General features: G+C 52.4%; 1 protein-coding gene across 10 annotated transcripts in view; it reads right to left on the bottom strand.

Annotated features, from left to right (window-relative positions):
• The window catches only part of JADE2 (jade family PHD finger 2), a 122,089-nt gene that overhangs the window by 18,650 nt on the left and 80,914 nt on the right, over window positions 1-22,525 (bottom strand). For all 10 annotated transcript variants that reach the window (XM_028493241.2, XM_028493248.2, XM_055086769.1 and 7 more), the window contains 5 exons: window positions 19,744-19,801; window positions 17,529-17,617; window positions 6,461-6,618; window positions 2,140-2,300; window positions 1,250-1,461 (listed from right to left, as the gene is read on the bottom strand). In XM_028493241.2, the coding sequence (XP_028349042.1) occupies window positions 1,250-1,461; window positions 2,140-2,300; window positions 6,461-6,618; window positions 17,529-17,617; window positions 19,744-19,801 (678 nt within the window). The remainder of the gene's footprint in view (window positions 1-1,249; window positions 1,462-2,139; window positions 2,301-6,460; window positions 6,619-17,528; window positions 17,618-19,743; window positions 19,802-22,525) is intronic.

The following is a 22,525-nucleotide window of genomic DNA, read 5'->3' as shown; positions in this document are numbered from 1 at the left end:
GGGTGGTCACAGGTCAGAGGCATTGGCCAATCTGCGTCTGGTCAGCATTCGGCTACAAATAGTCCTAGCCCCAGCCCAAGCTAGGAGCTACAGACTGACACTGCTACTCATCTCTGCCAAAGAGATCTCCTAAGGGACTATAATGCAAGGGCTCCAGGGATTCGCTTTGCGTGGGTTGTGCGTTGAAATGTCACCATCTCACAGGCCTCTGTGAAAGGGCTCAGCTCTGCCCTCTGCTGGGAGGACAGTCACTTCAGCAGAGGTTCCTAATTAGTGATGGATTTCAGGGGCATCCATGAACTCCCTTAAATTGAATACAACTTTGGGTATGTATGCTGCCTGAGGACAAGGCCCAGACCTTTCATCTTTTTTCACAGGGATCTGTGATTGGGCACCCTTCTGGTAATGCCTAGGGCTTATGGACCTAAGAGCTGCTGGGTAAAAGGGACGTAGATGAATGAGGAGGGTGGTGCACTGCCTACCAACCTGCCAGCCAGGTGAAGCCCTTTTAAGCTTCCTGGGTGCTATTCCAGCAGAAGTGGGTAAGGGAGGGCCTCAAAGTTAGGGCCAGAGTGGGTCCACTGGGTTCCAGTCAGGTCTTCTACATCTTCTACAAACAAGGCCCAGAGATGCCCCAGACCTAGAGCCTTGGGGCCCAAGATCAAGAGGGGAGCCTAGGCAGGCGGCACCTGGTTTATAATACCAATAACTCTAACAAACACGAACAACTCTTACTATACCGTTCTAACCAAATGACTCATAGTAAGGAACTTAATCTTCACAACAACTTACTTTTATTTATACTTGAGGAAACAGAGGCTCAGAGAGATTAAGAAACTTACCCCAAATCAAATAGCTTGCAAAGGGCAGAGCCATGGTTTGAAACCAGATGGCCTGGCTCCAGGCTCTGCTCTCAATCACTACACTGTGCTGCCTCGTTGTAAGTTCAGGATGGTGAGAAGCAGAGAAGGAGGGGGTAGGGTGTTCAGTGGGGAGAATCTGAGGGAGGCCGGCAGGAAAGGACAGAAAGACCATCCAATGGGCGTTACTCAAATCTGGCTGAGGGGGCTGAGCCGAGGGGCCCTGGGTATCCCTGGCACCACAGGCACTCACGCCATTCCCTTCCACCCCCTTGCCCTCCTTCTTAGGTGCCCGTGCCCACAGTGCTGCTGCACCCCTACAGCCAGGGTGACCGGGTCGGGCAGGGGCCTGCCCGCACAGCATGGTGACGGCAATGGGGGCTGCCTACCTGGTGCACGCAGACGTTGCATTTGTCACAGAAGACCATCTCGTTGCCATCTTCACCCTCGGGAGAGCGGCACACGTCACAGACGACATCTTCATCATACTCGATGCCCAGCCCCTCCTGCGTCTCGATGGCCCGCGCCATGTTCTGGTGGCACAGAGTCTCCAGCTCCTCCAGTACGCGCTCGAGCGTCAGTTCATCCAGCTCTGGCCTCTCTGTGAGGACAGCAGGGAAGGGTGTTAGGAGCCTGGCCTCTCAGGGAAGATGTACAGGAGGGTTTCCACCCATTCACTGGTTGCACTATCTCAGGACCCCAGCTCCATGGTCCAAAAACTGACTGCGCTGGACCACACAACCTCAAAGGCCGCCCGGGCCTGGTGCGGTGTTGTGACTTCAGACACTTGTGCTTGTGACCACACACATGCTTATGTACACACAGATACCATTGGAAGTGTCTCTGGGATGCAGCTGGCTCCGTGGGGAACCCACTGCTTGAGCTATGTGTATGGGGGGACCTGGGAAGGTGGCTGAATATGGCAGAGCTGGCCCTTCTTGGGACATGGTGGGCTCACAGCCAGAAGGCCCATACCAACTGACCCTGGCCCCATTTGTAATCCTAGACTCCTAGTGCTCACTCAATCTTCATGCAACAGTCACACTTACTACAATATTCCCCCAAACCGTATAAATGACATGCTATGATTGCCTCCCTCTGAGAGCTACAGAAATTGAAGCACAGTAATCAGTAATGCAGCAGGGACTTTCCCCCCAGACCTGTGTAGTGCCAAAGCCCAGTGATGGCCACTGCCCTTCTGAGGGTGAGGATGCTGGGGTTCAGAAGAAAACCCTCCTTGGCCTGCCCCCACCCCATTCTCAGCTGGTGGGTCACCTACCCATCTCCCTGAGCTCCGAGTTGATGAGTTCCAGCCAGTAGGCGTCAATCTCGTCCAGGTCATAGCGGCTGCCCCCTGGCCAATCAGGCTGGGAGCCCTCACCAAGTTCGGAGCCGCTAGGGGACACCTGGGTAGGGGGGCCTTCCAATGGTGGAAGAATCCTAGGAAATCAAGAGAAGGTGTGAGGGGAGGGTGCCCTCAGCCTGCTACTCTTGCTGGGTCTGGGGGCCTTTAGTAAGTTGGCCAGGCTGGCTGAGGAGCTAGCGGGCAAGTGAGGTGTGAGACTGTGATGCCGAGCAGGGCCCGCCTCCTTCCATTCCCGCCTCCCCCCTGCCCAGCCTGCAGAGGCTGTAGGAGGCATTCCAAGTGCTGTCCTGGGCAATGCCCAGTGCCAGCCACTTTGGGACCAGGGGGATAGAGCCAGCTGGCCTCCAGGTCCTTCAGCATACCCCTCAAAGCTGGGGAGAGGCCAGGGATTGTTCCCAGGCCCTCACAAGCTCTGGCCCCTCCTCCACCAATAGCCTCAGGGGCACTGAGGCCAGGGCTCCTCTGGGGTGAAGAGGATGCACCTGCTACAGTCTCAGGGTCACACTCCAGGTCAGCCCACCCTCAGGCCATAGCTCTGCCTCTGAGGCAGCTTGGAAGTGCCCTGACTGCAGGGTGAGGTCTTCAAGCCCAGCTCCACCACTTAATTAACTTCTCTGTGCCCCAGAAAATGGGCTAATGATAACAGCACCTACCTTCTACAGTCAGCATGAGGATTAAATGGATGAATACATGTAGAGCTATTAGAACTGTGCCTGGCGTGTAGTAAGCACTATATGGGTGTGAGTATGTATTTTAAGATATACACTTTGCTTCTCCTGAAATGGAATATGAGGGTGTTTTGCCTTGGGAGAGCACAGCTTCCTCTCTTGGATCAGCTGTGTGCTGCCCCTCAGTTCCTGATGCCAGTTCAGAATGCCAGCTCTTCCCACCCCCTACCAGTTGCCATGGTTATTGCTGCGGAGCCTGGCCTCCATCTGGCCAGCCCTGCCAGGGCTGAGAGGCCCCTTACTTGCCCGAGAGGCCTCCTGGGGTCGAAGGCAGGGCTGCCAGGGGCTGTGACTCAGCGCCGACTGGGGAGGAGAAGGCAGGGCTCTGGATGCACAGACGTGGCTCAGCTGTGGGGAGGGCTCCTGGGCGCCAGGAAATGCCCCGGTGTCAGCAAGGGGGGCAGGAAGGATGAAGGAGACACAGGGAGGCAGAATGGCCTCCAGGCAGGAGGGAGGCCCAGAGGAGATTGAGGGAGACAAGGAGAAAGGGAAAGGGCCTGGCACCACCTTCTCCCACACAAGATGCCCAGACTAAGGAAGGTCTTAGGCAAAGATAAGGATGTGATGCCCCCCGACCCCCAGATCATTCCAAATAGAAGGAATACTAGTACTCTTGGTCCTATAAAATTCTGCCTTTCCTCATGAGGCTCTTATTTAAATTAACATATTCTTTGAAAAACACCGTAATTTTGCCATGACCCTGCTTTGTTTGTGCCCCCAGCATATGCTTAGCTGGGGTTTTGGATAACTCTTGCCTGAATGCCCACCACCTACTGGCATAACTACCCACACGTGTGTGCTCAGTCAGCTGCCACCTGGCCAGACCTCTTGGGGCCAAGATCACATTCCTTTCTCTGGGAAGCTGAGGTTAAAGGGCTCACAACAAAAAAAGGCATTTCCTGTACTTCCTGGGGCTCTCATCTTCATCTGTTTGGCCTCTTCTGGCTCTGACTATGGAGGAAACACTCCTATCAAGGGTGGACAGACCTTACCCTAGGCCAAGCCCTCAGTCTCAGCTGCAGCCAGTAAGACTGAGGTCAGCTGGGAGGAGGTGGATGGCTGGGCTGGGATCTGGAGAAGGGGAGGGCTCTCTACTCCAGGAGACAAGACAGACACCAGAGGATGGTTTTGCCCTGAGCTGAGTCTTTTGGCCACACCGAGGGAGCAGTGTAGGCCCTCCCTCAATTCATGATCTGAGAGTGAGAGGTTCTCATTATCCAGAGAAGTTTCAGACCATGAGGTGGGCTGATCTGCTCAAGGGCCAGGGAGGACTGAGCAAGGAGAGAGGGATGGAGGGAGCCAGGGTAGCAGCAGGGGAGGGCAGAGTCAGCAAGCCAGCATGATCTGGGCATAAGACTCTCTTTGGGCCACACAGGGGCAACCCAGGGCTTGTTCCCGTGGCCTGTGTTTTCCCAGCCCAGCCCACAAGGCCCTGGCGGCGGTCAGGCAGGGAATTCCCCAGAATTTCCTGACTTCCTCATCTATAGAATGGGGACAGCAATATGCCCTTTAGAGGGCCAATATGATAATTAAATGAGAAGATGAGTGTAACAGGCTCAGCGTAGCAAGTTCTCAGGAACAGAGTTCCAATAACAGTTCTGAGCATGGTGGCTGCTGTGCTCGCTTCCAGATGAGGGCTGTGTAGTGGAAGGCACCCCAGAAGATGTAGGGACCAGGCTGGAGGGAGACAGGGAAAGATGGGGCATAGAGATATATCCACGAGAGCATCCCTCCCGCTCCAGTCTATCCTCTCCAAAGAGCATGGATAGTTCAGGAGTGCCTGGCTTCTGTCAGCCTAGAGCAGCCATGTGTATGTGGGGAATGTACCTAGTAGAGCCAGAGCTGTCTGAACACATGCTCTCGTCTTGATGTCAACAGGTAAAACACCAACTGAAGCCAAGCTACTGGTGTGGAGGCATCTGCAAGTAATTACCCAGGCCGGCGGATGTTTCTGGAACCACCTGACATTGACATCAAGGACAGAGGACAGACTGCTGGGCTGAGCCTAATCAGGACTCACTCCTCTCTGCCCAGCTGGTGGCCCACCCCTCTGCCTCATTATCCTGGGCCCTTGGCATGCGAATTCTCATTTAATCCTCACCACCACAGTATCAGGCATGTAGTTTTTAGACCCATTTTACAGAGAAGGAAACAGGTTCAAAGAGGTCAGTAACAGTTCTTCAGTCTGCAGAGGTGAGGGTGTGAAACTGGCTAGGAGGCTGACCCACGTTTTTTGGCGCTGGGCAGAGGATGTGTAGAATAAGTTCTTTCTCTAAAATCTCACATACACTCCCGTCCAGAGAGGCCTGGAGCTTCCCTGATTCTCAGAGGGCTGAAGACAAGAGCTGGTAGGCATTCAGCCCTTGGGAGCCCAGGAGGCTGAGCACTGCCCAACATCCAATCTTCACTGAGCACCTAGTGAGGCTTAGAGTCGGCTTCGCCTCTGTAATCCCATGCCCAGCACAGGCCTGGCATCAGGCAGGCATTGGGTGTCTGTGAGCCAGTCATAGGTGTGGCTGCCAGGAAGCAACAGTGCCAATGTCAAGGGGGTGACAGCTGAGATCTTTGCCCCAGGCCTGGTCAAAATGGGCCTAAGTGAGAGCCACAGGGCTGCCAAGGCCGGGAATGAACTGCCAATAACACAAGTTGCCCAGCCCAGGCAAGCTGGTGGGCAGAGGAGGCCAGGACAGTAGGCCCCTGTGTCCCAAGACATGACTTGGAGGGTTTCCCGGGGTGCAGAAAGAAGCACTTGGCTGAACTCTGTCACTGGATGCAAGGCTTACGGCCACAAAGCCACCTCCTGACAAGAGCACCAGGAGTCTCTCTGACCTACAAGAGCAGAAGGTACCAAAGCCCAAAGAGGACTCATCCCTGGCCCAACCCTGGCCCAGCCCTGGCAGGAGGGCCTCCTCAGAGTCTGGTCACAGCAACTGCTTTATGAACATCTGATGTGTGTGCCAGGCACTGGATTCCCACCTGCTAAGAACTCCTTAAAAAGGTTTAAGAAGTCAAGAGCATGGCTTATCCCTACCTTAAGGACTAGTTAAAAGCCTGGAGATTTCCCTGAGAAGATCCTCTGGTGGGACCCAGTTTGGATCGACATCAAGCTAATCCATGGCCAGTTTTCACTGAGCGCTCATGTGTGCCAGGTCCTGTGTCCAGGACCTTCCATGCATCGTTTCTCTACATCACCTCGACCACTGCATGGGGCAGGTGCTATTGTTATCACTCCCATTTTACGCACAAGGAAACTGACACCCAGGGAGATTACATTTCTGGCCCAAGGTCGCACTGAATATGACTGGCAATTTGAACCCAGGCTGTCTGGCTCCAGAGCTGAGCCCAAGCTCAAACCCTTGGCCTGCAGTATTTCTGGAATACTGCAATGTTTTTTAGGGCAAAAGAATCTAAGAATAGAGACACACTAGAAAGGAATCCCTTGACTGGTCCTCGCTTCCCCTTCATCCCCTGCCTATGGCCCCCCTGGCCTGGGCTTCCCGGCTCACCTCACCACGGGCTCTGGAATGGCCTCTGCCCCGGCGGGCACCTGCACACCTTTCTCCCATTCCTGTCGCCATGGGTCTGCCAGGATATAGTAGTCATCTGGGCTGAGCTGGTATGAGTCTGGAATCTTCATGGCTGTGATCAAGTCTGTCCGGAAAACCTGTGGGGAGCAAAGGTGGAGAGAGAATGGCTTCAGATTGCCTCAGTGTGATCTGTTTCACAGGCCAGGGCAGGAAAAGGCAAATGCAGAAAGCCCACTCACTCAAAAATAAGAAGACAGCACAAAAGCAATAAGTACAAGAATGCATCTTCTCTGAACCCAGCACAGTGCTTTGCACACAGAAGATCTTCAATAAATGTGTTGGACTGAAGTTATGCGCTCTGACCTGCTCAAGGACAGAAGGTGAGTGATGGACGGTAGTGGACCTCAGAGAGAAGAGGAAAGACTTGCGAGAAAAGCAAAAACAGTGAGGAAAAATCAGATGGCAGAAAGGCTTCTGTGAATGCAATACTGCTGTGAAGTGACTGTTCAGAAATTTCTGCTGAAGATTCAAAGTTATGTTTGCTGTTGCTACCACAGTCGCAAGCGTCAAAGAGTCCAGGCAACTATGTGCCAGGGCCTCATGCAGATAGCTGAGGGAGAGGCCAGGGTTTGGGGCAGCCCAGAGAACAGCCTCTCATGGGTCAGGGTCTCCATGGTCTCTCAAGAACAAGGATACCGCGATGGCCTCTATGGAAAAAAAACCTAAAGAAGAGTGGATATATGTATATGTATAACTGGTTCACTTTGCTGTACATCTGAAACTGACATAACATTGTAAATCAGCTCTACTCCAATAAAAATTAAAAAAAAAAAAGAACACGGATACCATGAGCCCTGCTCGGTGGGAGCTCTGAAGTACCATTCTCCGTTTGTGATGGGGTAGGAGGAGCGTGTTGAATTCCTTCTCAATCAAGCCCATCCAAATTCCCTCAGGGCTAGGCCGTGAGTGGACACACCCTCATGCTTTGGTTTTCTTTTCAGCACCTGCTCACTCTGGGGGGGGCGGGGACAGCTCTTCCCACATTCTGTCTGTTGCTCCCACCCCAGAGCAACCTCCAAGGCAAGCTTCAGTGGCACTGGCAGTGCCTCACCTGCCCTGGCTGCTCGGCCTCACTGGGTCCCCCACAAAGGGCTGCTGTAGGACCTGGTGGCAGCACTGGACACTATGTGACTTGCTTTGGTACCAACTTTCCCAGTGATCATCACATGAGAATCACAAGTTAAAGGAGAGTTCACATTGTGGAGAGAAGAGAAACCACTTCAAGGAGTCCTCCAGGCCTCAGACCCAGCTCCAAGCCCACTCCCCTCCCCGGAAGAATCAGCATCAACTAGCCTTCCAGAGGCTCGTGACAAGCCATTCAGTGGTAATCTCTGCCTGCAGGAGGCCCCACCCGCTGGCTGTGTGTCTCACTTGAATCTAGGGCTTTAACCACAAGGAAACAACTGAAATGGGGGCACCAAGGGGGCTCAAGGCAGCATCTTGCAGAAAACTAATTAATGTCTGCATCTAGCTAGAGAGGGCCCTGGCTTGCAAAAGGTCAAGTTTCTTGAGGACTCTATTTGCCAATATAATTTAATTGTTAAGACTAACACCCTAACATTTAATTAGGGTGCCAGTGTGAAAAAATTAAAATGAGATTACGATTAAATGCTAATTAAACAGAAGATGAAATGTGCAAAGATTTCACAGCCCTGATAATTTGCAAATCTTATTAGCAAGTAGCAAGACGGCTGACAGAAGAACACAAACTCAGGTACTGGGTGCTTCTGTGGTATCCTTCGGCACCTCCCTTTGCTGGCTGGGGCTGGGTTATTTCCCTCTGGGGCCCAGTATAGGACCTGGTGGGGGTAAACTGAACCCCCAGTGGACTGGTGACTGTCTCAAAGTTCTCCCAACCCTGGCAAGCCACATGGTACGACATCTAATGCCCTGTTGCTCCGATGCCAAAAGGAACCGCCCAACAGTGAAAGCCTGTCATCTTGCACTGGAAATCAACCGTTCAAGAGCCGAGTGTCACTGTGTGCCCCTCCAAAAAGGCAGAGGTGAGTTTGAAACCTCTTGTTGTTCCCTGATCCTGGGCTGTAGTTTAAATGTCACCTCTGAGGGATCACCCTGATCACCCTGACTCAGGGCCGCCAACCACCCGACAGAGCCACTTTCCAGCCCATCATTCTGCCTCATGTCTCAGTACTTATACTCCTGAAAATTAACTGGGGTATGCATGTTGCTTGCTTTTTGTCATCTCTCTTGCCACACCTGTCCTAGTCTCTGCAACATTCTCAATGCCTGGCAGGGTGACTGGCACATAGTAGGTGCTCAATAAATAGTGACTGAGTGGATGATTAAATGAATGAATGAATAAAAGGGCCCTTCAGGGCCCCAGCTGGCTCCTTGGCAATGTTTTTTGAACCCCCATGAACAGGTGATACACATCATGGATATATCCAGAGCTGAAATAACCCAAGCACGTGGACTGAATGGAGCAAGAGGCAGCTCAGTCTGTAAGGCACAGACAGAGTGCCAAGCCACACCAGCGGGGGGAGAGGTGGCCCTGACCTAGGAACAGGCTTGGCATTGAGAACTCAAGAGCGGGAAGTGATCCCGTGCTCAATTCAGTCAGGGAGATTCAGGGGAGAGAGAGAGAGAGAGAGAGAGAGAGAGAAAGAATCCAGTCTCAAGAGAGTTGCAAGTTTCATCTGCGGTCACTCAGGCAGCAGGGGGCAGACTGGACACCAGTGGCCATTTTGGGCAGAGGACTGATGGAAGCACAGGAAGGGCAGCACTATCTTAATGGTACCAGTCAACACTTAAAGAGCACTGTGTGCCCAGCGCCAGTCTAATGGCTGTTCTTGAATTATTAGTCCCTATACCAACTCTGTGAGGTGGGTGCTACCATCATCCCTATTTTACAGTTGAGAAACCCGGGACTCAGGTTAGTTTAATAACCTACACAAGGTCCTTCATGTTGGAAGTGGCAAAGGAACCCAGACAGACAACACCTGAGCAATTCAGCACCCTTGCACAACCCCAGCCCCTCTTGGCCACCTGCTCATTGCCAATGCCCTTCAGTTAACCCTAAGCCAAATCAAGTGGTTTCCCCAAGGGCTGGAATATGCAAATCAGACAGTGACCTTTGCAAGTTCCAAGCTCTCCAGTGGCTGTCTACTGTCTTCCCACTGTCCTCAGGCTGAGCTGCAGAGTCTACCAGGCCCCATGGCGACAAGGATGCACGGGTAGTCTCCCTCCCAAGTACTTTTCACCATTGGCACATGAGAGGACCCTGCTGGGACACTCTTCTCCCTGCCAAAATGGGGGCAGCCTGTTTCATGCTTAGGGTATTAGTCCAGCCCACATCTGCTCTGGGAAGCCTTCCCTGATGCCAGGCTGAGTTCTGGGCTCCTCTGAACTTCCACAGCCCCTGTACTGGAATCACCTCGTCTCTTGCTGCAGCAGTGCACGCAGGGCCTGACACATGCTAGGTGCTGACTAAGGCTGAATGACTCAAGAGCCTCCCATGGGTCTGCTACCACCTTTCTGGGTAGCTGCCCAAGGCTACAGCTTGGTACTCTGTACCTTCCAAAGGAACCCCTGTACATTCATATAAAACCTGTCCACAAATACAGCAACCCAAACATCTTTCTGTTTTCAACTGCCAAAGGTTAGGCTTAAAAAGAGGCTCGATTATTCTCCTAAAATGCCTCTGAATTATTTATGAAAACTAAATAAGGAATAAAATGGACACTGATAAACTGGAGGCCTTGCCATGGCAAGGAAGTTGGAAGCTGGAAAACAAGCAACTTTCTAAGAATGTGAATGTTTACTATTTTTCTCTTTTGGCAGAAATTGACAAATTGTCTTTAAAGGTCTGCTGCCTAGCAACCAAGTTCTGCTGAGCTGCTTGGGAGATGTTAATTGTAGCTTCTTCAAACAGTATGAAGAATGTTTAAAGGTCTAAAACTCTAATCTAGTATAACCAATTTGAGTGCCAGAGGTACCAACACAGCTCTGAAGGGAGCTGAAGACCCTGCTCTGCCCAGATCCGGGGAAACTGCACGTGGCTTGCCCCCTAGTTCCTTCTCCCAAGACTGCAGACCACAAGCATTGAAAAGTCTATCGAGCTTTCTGTACCTGTTTCCCCAGAAGAACCAAAAACGGGCTATGCCAGAAAGCATGTCATGTCTGGAGTCTGACATGATGTCCAAAAAGCAAATAAAGACAATGACAACAGGCAACTTTCACTCTGCTATGCTAAGAGTTTCTGTATATGATCACAAGATTTATGAATGTTACTTGAACATTTCATCCTGGGACCTTAGTTTCTGCTTCCTTTTCTCAAGGCTTAAGTATTATATCATAGTGTATTTCAGACCAAGAGGCACAAGGGGAAGTTCAGTCACTTAAGGAAAAGCTCCAACACCTATCATAATTACAGAATATGATTATTTGTATAATTATTTGTTTAATGTCCATCTCCTCTAATAATCAAGCTGAGAGAGGCAGAGACTACATGTGTCGTGCTTATCATTGTGCCTGTTTGTGGCACAGTGCCTGGCACATAGCAGGTACTCAAAAAATGCTTGTGGAACAAGTGAGTGAGTAAGTGAATGAACCCCAGGATTGGTCTGAAGTATGACTAAACTCTGAAACTTCCTGTCCTGTCCTCCTAGGAGAGAGTGCAGACAGAGGGCTGGCCCAAAGGATTCTTCCAGGTGGAACTCAGGAACTGTTCTTGGTCACTGTGCCAAAGCCAATGAAAATGGCTTTGGCCAGGACTGCCTCTCCTTGACTCTGTCCACATCAAAAGTCCCAATGCAAAGCTAGGAGTGCCCCCTCTAATCTCCCAAAGGATGTTTGACAGTCTGTCCTGAAAGAGCCAAGTAAAATTACTACCAGTACCTCATTTGAAATCACAGTTTTTTTCTGAGCACCTCTGAACAGCTAATAGTGAAAAGTGATTGCCCTGTTATAGTATGCGAGGTGCTGTGCTAAATGCTATATATATACAATCTCACCCAATTCATATTACTCCCACTTTACAGATGTGGAGACCAAGACTCAGAGAGGTTAATCCACTTGTCTAAGGTCTGCATTGTCCTTTAACCAATGTAATGCTGCCTGCAAACCAGTCAGCTATTTCTTCTTTAAAAAAAAAATCTCTTTCTTGGGCTGGAAACTGATAAAGAGTATCTCAGCCAAGAGCATAGTTAGATACTTAAAATTAGGCCTAAAACACCAGAGAAGGGCTCTGGAAATAGCCTCCCAGTCCCATTCAAGCTACCACTAGGCTAATTTGGTCAGACATTTACACACACACACACACACACACACACACACACACACACACACACACACACTCAACAACTCTTTCTCTTTCACAAGGATAACAGCACTTCCTGCTCTTAAAGAGAATTTATTACACACATTTCTTTTGCAAGACAAGTCCCAGAGGCCAGGAGGCCTTTCCAGTTGGCGGGAGCAGCAATGTTTCCAACTATACGAGAAGTGGATTCTGCCCCCCACCCCAGAGGAAGGCAGTAGGAGGCTCAGAGAGCAGGCGCTTAGCCCAGTGGAAGGGCTCCCCTCACTGCCTGCCTGCTTCCCAGGGTAGCAGAGGAACTGTTGGCTAGAAACACCACTCAAAACCACAGGGGACAAGAGGGAAGAGATATGGAACATATGTATATGTATAACTGATTCACTTTGTTGTAAAGGAGAAACTAACACACTATTGTAAAACAGTTATACTCCAATAAAGATGTTAAAAATAAATAAATAAATAAATAAATAAATAAATAAATAAAAACCACAGGAGCAAGCAAAAAACTTTTTTTTTTTTTGGAGCCTCCTGTTTTACCTCTCAAGTTTGGGAGCATTTTGCTACAGCATACGTCATCATTGTTTTAATATAAAATATGTTATTTCAAACATTTGGGTAACACCTCTGGCTCCTCCAAGAATGCACCTTATTTATCCTGTGGCTTTGCACCCCAGCACAATCTGGTCACCCTTGCCTTCACCCAGGGAGGAAGGGGTCCATTTTCAAAAGCAATGGGTCAAGCAGATATACTGCATTCTCACTCTCCACTCGCTGCCTTTCCTAGGGAAGGCCATCCTTATAGAGGAACTTTCACAGACCCTGGGTCAGGAAGACACTCCTCCAATGGTGGCAGAGGCTGTTCACAGGGTCACCTCCTTCTCCTGGGCCCTGTCCCAGGGGTGAAAGGCTGAGCACTGGTGAAGGGCCCCTGTGGACCTGCAGAGAAGCCCCATTCTCTCATCTAGGGGTATATACAGTTTGTCACCAGGGCCTAAAAAGGAGGCCAGCTCCTGTCCACCCTGTTCTGGGACCATCCAGGCTTCCATCCCAGGGAGGCCAGCTTCACTTCCACTCACGTCTGGGATCTCCCCCACCCTCAGGCTCCACAGGCCTCAGGACAGGACAGTCCCATCTACAGAACAGTAACTGCAGGGCAGGGCTCTATAGATGATGACCCTGAGGCTCAGAGAGAAACTGTCACTTGCCCAAGGTCACAGAGCTCCTTAGTGGCAAAGCGGCTGCACCTCTCATAACGGACACTTTCCTGTAGAGCACCTGCATCCTGCTAACAGTCAGAGGACAAGCTCCCCAGGGATAGGGCCTGCATTTTCTGTGCCCCTAGCACTAGGCTTGGCCTAGTAGGTGCTCTCAAGTGTCTGCTGAGTTTAATCACTATCACTAGTTCTAGGGTCCTAAAGACCTATGTCCCTGCCCACTGGATGACTTCTGGGGACTCCTGACTTCCTGAAAACACAGTTTTCAGCTTTCTACCTCAAGACAGCCTGCCTAGGGGAAACCCTCACTTCTCGGACTGCCCCTCCAGCTGCCTCTCTGTCCCAGGCCTGAGGAAGATACAGCTTCAAACAGCAGCCTCCAAACCACGGGATGGCCTCCGGGTCTCTTCTCAAACTGCCCTTCCCACCTATGCCAGGCGGAGGGCTTGGCAGCAACCTGTCAGTCCCCTGGCTGCTCTGGGAGAAGGGGTGAGCTGCGGGATGCTCCTACCCACACTCCCAGCCTTTGTTTAGGTCACGGACCCAGGCTGGAAGGCCTTCCCTTCCTCCCTCAACTTCCAGGGAGGACCAAGCCAGGAACTCCTGTCTTAGCAGATCAGGGGAAAAGGTCTATGGCAGTAGTTCTTTTTATTTTTTATTTTTAATATCTTTATTGGAGTATAATTGCTTTACAATGTTGTGTCAGTTTCTGCTGTATAACAAAGTGAATCAGCGATATGTACACATATGTTCCCATATCTCTTCCCTCTTGCGTCTCCCTCCCTCCCACCCTCCCTATCCCACCCTCCAGGTGGTCACAAAGCACGAGCTGATCTCCTGATCTCCCTGTGCTATGCGGCTGCTTCCCACTAGCCATCCATTTTACATTTGGTAGTGTATATATGTCACTGCTACTCTCTCACTTCGTCCCAGCTTCCCCTTCGCCCGCTGTGTCCTCAAGTCCATTCTCTACGTCTGCGTCTTTATTCCTACCCTATGGTAGTAGTTCTTAAGCCTGGCTTCCAGCAGGAGGGCTTTTAAAAAGTACAGGTACCTGGGGCCCTACTCCAGAACATTTAAGTCAGAATTCTTGGGAATGATAAGGGATGGGGGTCTGATATTGGTATGTAAAAAAATAATCTCTGGTCTGTGATCTCTATCAGGCTCTCACAGATATGACCCACTAAGTTATGTTCATGCTATTTGGTGAGACAGGCCAGGCCAGAAACCCAAGGCCTCAGCACGGTTTATGTACTAATATCACCTCCCCAACCAGACTAATCCCTTCCTCTCCTTCAGGACTAGCCTGGTCGACTCAAGCCCCAAGGGACAGATCTCAGCTTTGTTGGGATCCTGCTGGCAGGCAGAACAGAGGAAGGCAGCAGCCTGTGTTCTTGGGGTCAGCCCCACCTTTCCCCTCCACTGCCAAACGGGATCCTGGGGCCAACTTCAGACTCAGTGTACTTCCACCAAAAATCCTAACCCAGCCTCCCAGGAATCCCAGGGCCTGTTCTTTCAGCCCCCAGTACTGAGGCCTGCAATCCCCTTTCACTCAGGATGAGGGAGGCCACCCACTGGTTAAGGGCCAGAGGGAAGCTGGGCCTCAAGGCCTCGGCCCTGTCCAGGGTCCTGACTCCTGGTCAGAGCACTTTGTTCCAGCCCGGGGCACCTCCCTCTGGTGTATAGGGCGCTCCTTGATCTGCACCTTCAGAGCGCACAGGTCATTCCAGGGGCAGCCCTGCCAGTGTCGCCTAAACCCAACCCCAGCTCTTTCCATAGCTGGTGGCTTCTCTACGTGCCAGTGCTGCTGCTATGCTAAATACTCCTAATCCTCAAATCTCCACCCATCACTGTCCACCTTCACAGATGAGGAGACGAAGTAAACCATGGGTCCCGTGGCTCTGCAGCCACCAGGAAGGGACTCCTGCACCACACACATCAACTTGCAAGCACTGAGGCTGGGAACTTGGGCCAGACTGGGAGCAGACCGTGTGAGCAGCCTGAAAACGACCCCACCGGCTTCTTACTCTGGGGACTGAGCAGAAGGGACTCCAGATGCTTTTTTACCAGGTGTCCACAGCCCTCGGCCCCCAGCTCCAGCAGATTATAAAGGCCTTTCTCTCCAGCCCATGCACAGAAAGAGAAGGGACAGCCCAGTGAAGAGATTTACTGCAAACGTTATCTGCCGCCAAATCCTCGCTTTCATCTCCGCCTTCTCATGAGCCAAATAATTTGGAAGCTTTCATTGATGGTTTCCTCTCTGCCCCACGATAACTTGGAATTTATGCCGGCTATGGCTCAGCCTCCTCACTTAGGGGACGAGGGAAACCTCACAGGCTGCTCTCCAGCCTGCTGTGGGAGGAAAAGCCTGTCCTTGGCGACAGTTCAAGGCGGGGAAGACTTCCTCAGCTCTCCTGGAGCCTAAGACTTGAGGGAGGGTGTCTCCAGTCAGGCCTCAGAGCCCCCTGCAGAGGCTCCTGGGTTTGAACCCAGGGCCGTGCATGGCCAGTCCCCAGCAGGGCTGGGGATCAACACCCTTGCAATGGTTTGACTCTATTTTTAGGTGGGGAAAGGTTCAAAGGCCCTGCGCTGGAAAACCCAAGAGGCAGGGGAATTTTCAGCCCCATGCAAATCACCCTTTCCCCTCAGCCTTTGCTTGACACCTGTTTCCCCCCAGCCTGCCTGCCTATCCCCGGTGTAGATGGCAGCACTGCCCCAGGGATCTCCGCCCTGAGAGGAGGCCCTTCCTCCCACTGGGGCTTGAAGGGAGAGTCAGGGGAAGGGATTAAGCCAGCCCCAGGGCCTCCCCAGAACTTCCCCTCTTTTCTCCAATCTGAATAGCCCCTGAAAGCAGGGGCAGGTGGGATTCTGAGAGGCAGGTTCCTCAGCTTCAAAACAGGCAGAACAATTCCTGCCTTCCAGGACCAGGAAGGCACAAAAGATGGCTATTGTTTTACTAATCCAACCCTAGTAGTAACTGGGAGCCCCTGCAGCTCTCAAGATGGGGGTGGGGGTAGAGGGGTGGAGGGGTGGTCCCAGGGACTCCCAGGGCCCTAGCACACTCTGCATCCTACTTCCCAGTGCACATGAGCACATGCCTTCCACCCAGTGAGCAGGGCTAGACCAGAAAGTGCCAAGAGCCTCAAGAACAGCATCCTCCCATGCCCACCTCACCCCCTGCTTTCATTCCAGTCCTGACTGCATTCCTGGAGATATCTCCTTCCATCTCCACCGCTCCCCTAGAGGGCCATGGGAGGACACTAGGTTGGGGGATGGGAAAGGGAGGTTTCAGGTCTCAAAGGTGTCCCCACCCCCAACCCCACAAAAGGAGAGTCTCAGGGTAGGCCAGCTCCCGGAGGAGGCGGGGAGTCCTTTTTCAAATGCAAGGTTCTTCGGAAGACCCCCTCTAGGGACTGGCTAATGATAGCAGCTCCAGGATGGCCCCTGCAGTGAGGGAGGGGAGAGGAGGTTGCCAGGCTCAGAACAAAGATATCCTCCCTCAGCCCGGGCCAAGTGCTCTGCCCCAGAACTCTAAGCCTTCCCACCCTTGGCGCAGTTGGCCCCAAGAACCTCACATCTTGGCTGTATAACCTTAGGATCCTCAATTTCCTTATTATAACAGGAGGGTTAAAAAAGTAGTGTCTAGCCCAGTGCCTGGCTACTCTGTGGGCTGCAGAACAATCTCTCTCTTAAGCGTCCGATTCAAAAGCAACCCCCTTCTTGGGTACTCAATGCTCTGGCAGCCTCATTTGTGCCAAGGGTCTCTTCTGTGCCCAGTGCAATGCATGAAAGACCTAAGAGGGAGCGATGAGGCTCTAGGATGCAATTTTTCAGGGGCTGCAGAGGCAGGATCGCATGTCCATTTGTCTACCCACCCCCAAAGCTCTTCTCCACAGCTCCAGAGGCCATAAGTCCCTCTACCTGTCCTAAGAAACAGGGTCAAGGTAAGGAAGGCTTAAAGGGCAGATGCATGTGAAATGGGCATAATAAGGAGTGGATGACCTTGAGGACTCCACCCTTCATCCCTACATCAGCAAATCCTGTCACTCTTGGCTCAACCTCCAGAAGGTCCCAGGTCCTACTGTTTCTTACTCTACTGCCATCATTTCTTTCCTGGACAACTGCCAAAGAGTCCTCCCCGCTCCCACCCTTTGCCCCCTCATATTCCCTTCTCCTCACAGCAGCCAGTGGGACCTTTCATTAAAACAGCAGACTATATTATTACCCTGCTTATGATCCTTGAAAGGCTTCTCCTCTCACTCAGATCAATAGGAACATCTTTACAACAACCTACAAGGTTATGAGAACGGGCTCCCCCACCCCTTCCTCCCATGCACTCTACTCAGCCATACTGGTCTTGTTCTGCAATGACTGCACCCTCTGCCAGGAATCCTCTCCCCCCCACCATATATCTGCACTTCCCCCATACATCCCTCCCTCTCCTTTCTACCTCGGTTTGGTTTCGTCTTTCTCCAGGATACTCGTCACTACCCACCTCTGAGGGTTTCTTTTCGTTCTGCCGGGGCCAGCCTGATTTGGTGCTGCTGGGCAGTTTGGAGCATCTTGATGCAGATGTAGCGTGACCTGCAGAGAGAGCACAGCCCATGAGGGGCCCCTGGAAGGCCAGGAACACCACCCACCCATGTCCAAGGAAAGGAAGCCTGTCAGGAAAGCTCTGGCTTGAATGTTCAGGAGGTGGAGACCTCTGTAAGCACCTGGTGGACTGGCCCTGCTCTGGGCCTTTCCAGTGATGAATGGGGACATGATGCCTCCCCTACTCACCAACCAGAAGAGGCCTGGGAGGTGACAGGCAGCTGGACAAGGACTCAGTATTAGCTTCCTGTGTGTGATCCGTGACAAGTGCCTTGCCCTCTCTGGTCCTCTGATTCCTCCTTGGTTAAGGAGGGCTATAATAAGACTTCTGTGGCCACTCTCCACCCCCACTGCTGATTAGACACTCTGGGATGATGCCCAGTGGGTATGCAGAGGCGAGACAAGGTAGTGGGAAGACTGCTGCTCTGAAGTAGACCCACAGACTAACCTTGAGCCCTGGCTCAGCCACTTACTAGCTCCTCACGCTGGACGAATGACTTACGTCTCTCTGAGCCTCAGCTTGCTTTTCTATAAAATGGGGGCAGAGAATAACTATCTTCAAAGAGTTGTTGTCAGAATTAAATGATATCATGCCTGTAAAGTCTTAGCACGGTCTCTGGCACACAGCACTGCCTTGATAAAGATTACCTATTATCATTAGGCTCTAGAGGCCCTCGCTGGACTACGCTCAGGTTGGCCCCCACTCCTACGGGTCAAAGGAGCAGCAGCTACGGATGGGTAGTGGTGGGGACTGGTGAAAAGGGAGGATGCCTCAGCCTGGCCCAACTCCAATGCAGAAACAGGGCTCAGCTGCCCAGATGCTCTCCCTTGTGGGCGCCTGGCCCTCAAGGGTTCCTTTACCTGAAATAAAGTTACAAGCAGAGGATGCAGTTCTTCCTGGCTCTACTGAAACAGGCCACAGGCAGCGTGACTGCAGCCACAAAGGGCCGGATGCTGTGCTCTACTACTGCAGGGAGGAACAGTGGGCCAGGTCAGACACCACAGCCAAGCTGAGCAAACAGACCCCAAAGGACAATGAGTGAAACCTGGAGGGAGAGAAGGGGCTGGGACCTGATTTCTTATTCTAGTGCATGTGTCCTCAGGCTCCGGGGGATTAGAGAACTCCGGGAGCTCTAAGGGGCCTTGGAGATCTCCCCAATCCCAGTTGCTCACCACATACGTGAACAAACTAAGGTCTACAGCTGCAGGGCTCCAGGCCCGGCCTCCCTGGCAGTGCAGGCTCTTCCTCAGCCTGGGCTTTCACCGGAAGGCACCACTAAGTGGGATCTTCCCGGCAGAGTGTCTCTCCTACACAGGGCAGAATGGAACTCTTTACTCCGACTGGCTCATGCAGGCCCAGGTTCCTAGGGCATCTAAGAAGAGCTGCCTTCTAGTACCAGAAAAAAGCCCTCACCTGACACAAACCTCCCTTTTTGCCTCCGTATTTCAGAAGAGGCTCCCTAAGCCCCGTTTTCTCTGTAACAGTGCCCCACCCCCCATATCCAGGGCTGGCGCACCCAGCCCCCGCACAAGTCTACACTGAGGTTCTGCTGCCAAGATCCCATGAAGGTCAGACTCCTTCATTAATTTTTTTCAGCAAACATTTACTGATCACCTATTATGTGCCCGATCTAGCTGGATACAGCAGTCAGCAAGACATGACCCCTCTTATCAAGGAGCTTACCTTAATAAGAAAATGATACTTGGTTAGGAAATGATACTTATCAGGTCACTATAATGAAGAGTGACAGGTTTTTTATCTGTTGTGTGGACACTTCTACAGGGTCCTGACCCAACGGCAGGGCCAGAGGGAGAGGGGTGTGTTCCTAGCAGCCAAGAACAGCATAGGCAAAGGCCCAGAGGGGAGTTGATCTGTTCCAACCAGAGCAAAACACATGGGGCTGAGAGCTAGAGGGTAAAGGGGAGTAGAGTAAAGAGGACAGCAAGGCCCTGGAGGCCACAGTGGTGTGGGGATTTTCTTAGGAGAAGAGGGACCTGGCCTGATTTATGCTTTCATCAGCATTGAGACCATGGGGCACTGTCCCCCCATCTGGGCCTGTGGGCCTGATAATTATGCAAACACTTTCCCTGTAGGAGCCCCAGATGGAAGGCCTTACTGTCGGTGGTGTCAGAGTTGTCGCTGCTGATGGAGTACTTTCGCCTCTTCTCTTCCATCTGCAATGAAAGGCAGGCCCCATTATACTCACAGGCGGCTCGGGAAATCCTCAATCTCTCAGAAAATTGCCCAATAACCTACCTCCCCACACTCACCCCACTGCAGAGAAAGAGTGAGAACAAGGTGGTGCCCTAGCCTTCTCCTCACCAGCCTCACCCTCTCCCTGCCCACCTACATGGGCCCTGGGGCTGGGAGAGGGGGCGGCATCTCCCACCTCCTGAGCCCAGAGCCTCAGACAACGGAGGGTCTGGTCAAAGACGAGGGAGGGCAAGGGGGGTTAGCAGCCCCAGAATGAACAGAGACCAGGACCTGCCCAGTGCCAGCTTCCACTCAAAGAAACTCAGGCCTACCGAAGAATCCACTCTCACCTGCAAGTTACAAGTGGTACCCTGCTGGGTGCTGAGGAGGGAGGGCACAGGAAACAAGACTGACTCTTCCAGGAGGACCAGGTTATCGGAGTTGAGGGACAAGCCAGTCCAGACAGCACTGAGGGCACATACTGAGAGCAGCAGCCAGAGGGCTGTGGAAATGGGGTGGGGGCAGGGAGGCTGCAAGCTGGGTCCCTGAGCCACACCAGACCCAGGGTGAACGGGCTGGGCTGGGCTGGGCTGCCCTCCCTCCCCTCAATGTCCTTCTCCAGATAAAAGTAAAAACCAACTTTCTCTCCACTACAGTATTTAACTTCAAGGTAGGAAGGGCAGCTCTCCCATACTGAGCTCTTTCCCCTACCCATGCTATCTCAGTTCCTAACAACCTGGGGAGTTGTGAGCTATTAGCTTCTTTTACGGAGGAGGCTCAGTGCCTTGTCCTGCTAGTGACTGGCTGAACTGGGATTTGAATCCACGTGGTCTGATCCCTGAGCCCACACTGAGCTGCCTTTGTGCCCCTGTCAGCTCCTGCCTCTTGGAAGTGCTTTCCCACCCACTATTTCCTCTAATCCTGCAGCGTACTGGGTGGCAGAGCCTGCTCTTGTCCCCTCTTGGAGGGGAGCACACTGAGTGGCTTGTTAACCGGCCCCGGGTCTCACAGCTAGTCAGTGGCCGAGTCCTAACGTGAGAAGAGACCTGGGCCTCAGGGCCCAGAGTACTTTCCACCGTGCTCCTGTCAGTCTAGACCCTGGGCTGCCTCACTGTCCACAGCAAAGGACAAGGAGCCAGCGTCAGTAGGGAAAAAGCCCCGCTGCCCGTCTCAGCTGCAGGCCAGCCAGGCTCCCCAGCCCCACTCGGAATCCCATTTGCCACCTGCTGTCATCCCAAGTCTGCTCATGCCCAAGCCTGGGGGTCACCTTATTTGACTGTGGCCCTGCAGAGACCAGGGAGCATTGGCTCTCTAAGGTGGGGTGTGACTACCCAGAACTCTGAGCTACTCAGAAGTACCCTCCTGCCTCATACTTGACCTTAGCCAGGAGCTTCTCTCCACCCCTGTGTCCCCAGTAGCAGGATCAGGATGACAGGAAGGTTCACTGGGGCTGCTTGCTGCCCAGCTCCAAAGGTGCAGGCAAAGTGCTCTCTAGAGGGTGTGGGGGTATGGAGGGATGCCTGGTGGTAGCATGGACGCCAAGGAGGCAGGAACAGGAGCTAAAACTGCTAAGCACCCATTGCTTGGGGAGGGGGTGCGTCCTGGTACACAGGGACCTCACTGAGGCCTCAGAACAGCCCTTTGGTGCTGGTGGGCCTGATGGCTGCTTCCCTTTTGCAGCTGAGGAAAATGAAGCTCAGAGGTTAAGTGACTTGCCCGAGATCACAGTGCTCGTAAGAGGTCTGACTCAGGAGACCATGTTCTTGACCTTTAGGCTACCCTGCCTCTGTGCAGCAGAGTGCAAGCAGCCCAGTGGCTCAGGTCATACACTGAATGGGGCAATAATGCTCCACCACCCACAGCTGCCCATCCTTGATGTCCTCCAGGGTCTGAGTGTGATGAGGTGACTTTAACAGAACTCTGACTCTAACCTACATCTTGCCAACCCAGCCCTGTCACAGGTGGAACAGGAGTAGGGGGAGAGGTGCTCTAAGTGCACCCACCTGTTTTCTCCTGCAATCCTCTACATGAATTGTATTTCTCTTCCTTTCCAGCAAAGGGGCACTTGCAAGCCAGGCTCTCTCACAGCATATAAAGCAGGAGCACTGGATTCAGGGAGGCCAAGTTCAAGTCCTACCTGCCCCCCTCACTAGACCAGGGACCTTGGAAAAGACATACCTCCCAAAGGACACAAACTGGATCTGGAATTTTACATAAATCTCCTGAACTTAAAATGTTGGCAACTGAGTCAGATTTTTAAAACACTTTGAGAGGGCCAAACTAAACACATCTGTGGGCCAGAATCAGCTGGTGAGTAAATGAGAGCAGTATAAAGCCCTGAGCACAGTGGCTGGCACTCCGTATGAGTGCTGGTTCTTAATTGCACAGCGGACTCGGGCCAGGTGGACAGTCCTCCTAACCAGCGCCCACCTGAAGACCTCCTCAGCGAGGCAGTGAGCTTGTACAGTAAGCAAGGTCCCCTACAACAGGACCTCTTGACTGCCAATGACCTTCTCACTGCCTAGGACCAGAGTGCTCTGTCGGCGTGCAGACCTGCACCCCACCCTCAGCCAGCCGCCCGTCCAACCTGCCCTCCATGAAACACCCCAGAGTCCTCCTTAACAGGGTGTTATTAAGGGAGCAGATTCTGCGGTGGCTTAACTGGAATAATAACTAGGCTTCAGGGGGAAACCACTGCTTTGCTT

Source organism: Physeter macrocephalus, chromosome 8 (genome assembly GCF_002837175.3).
Source record: "Physeter macrocephalus isolate SW-GA chromosome 8, ASM283717v5, whole genome shotgun sequence".
NCBI classification, from domain to species: domain Eukaryota; kingdom Metazoa; phylum Chordata; class Mammalia; order Artiodactyla; family Physeteridae; genus Physeter; species Physeter macrocephalus.
The sequence above is the reverse complement of the archived record's forward strand: the minus strand, read 5'-3'. Positions and strand labels throughout refer to the sequence as shown.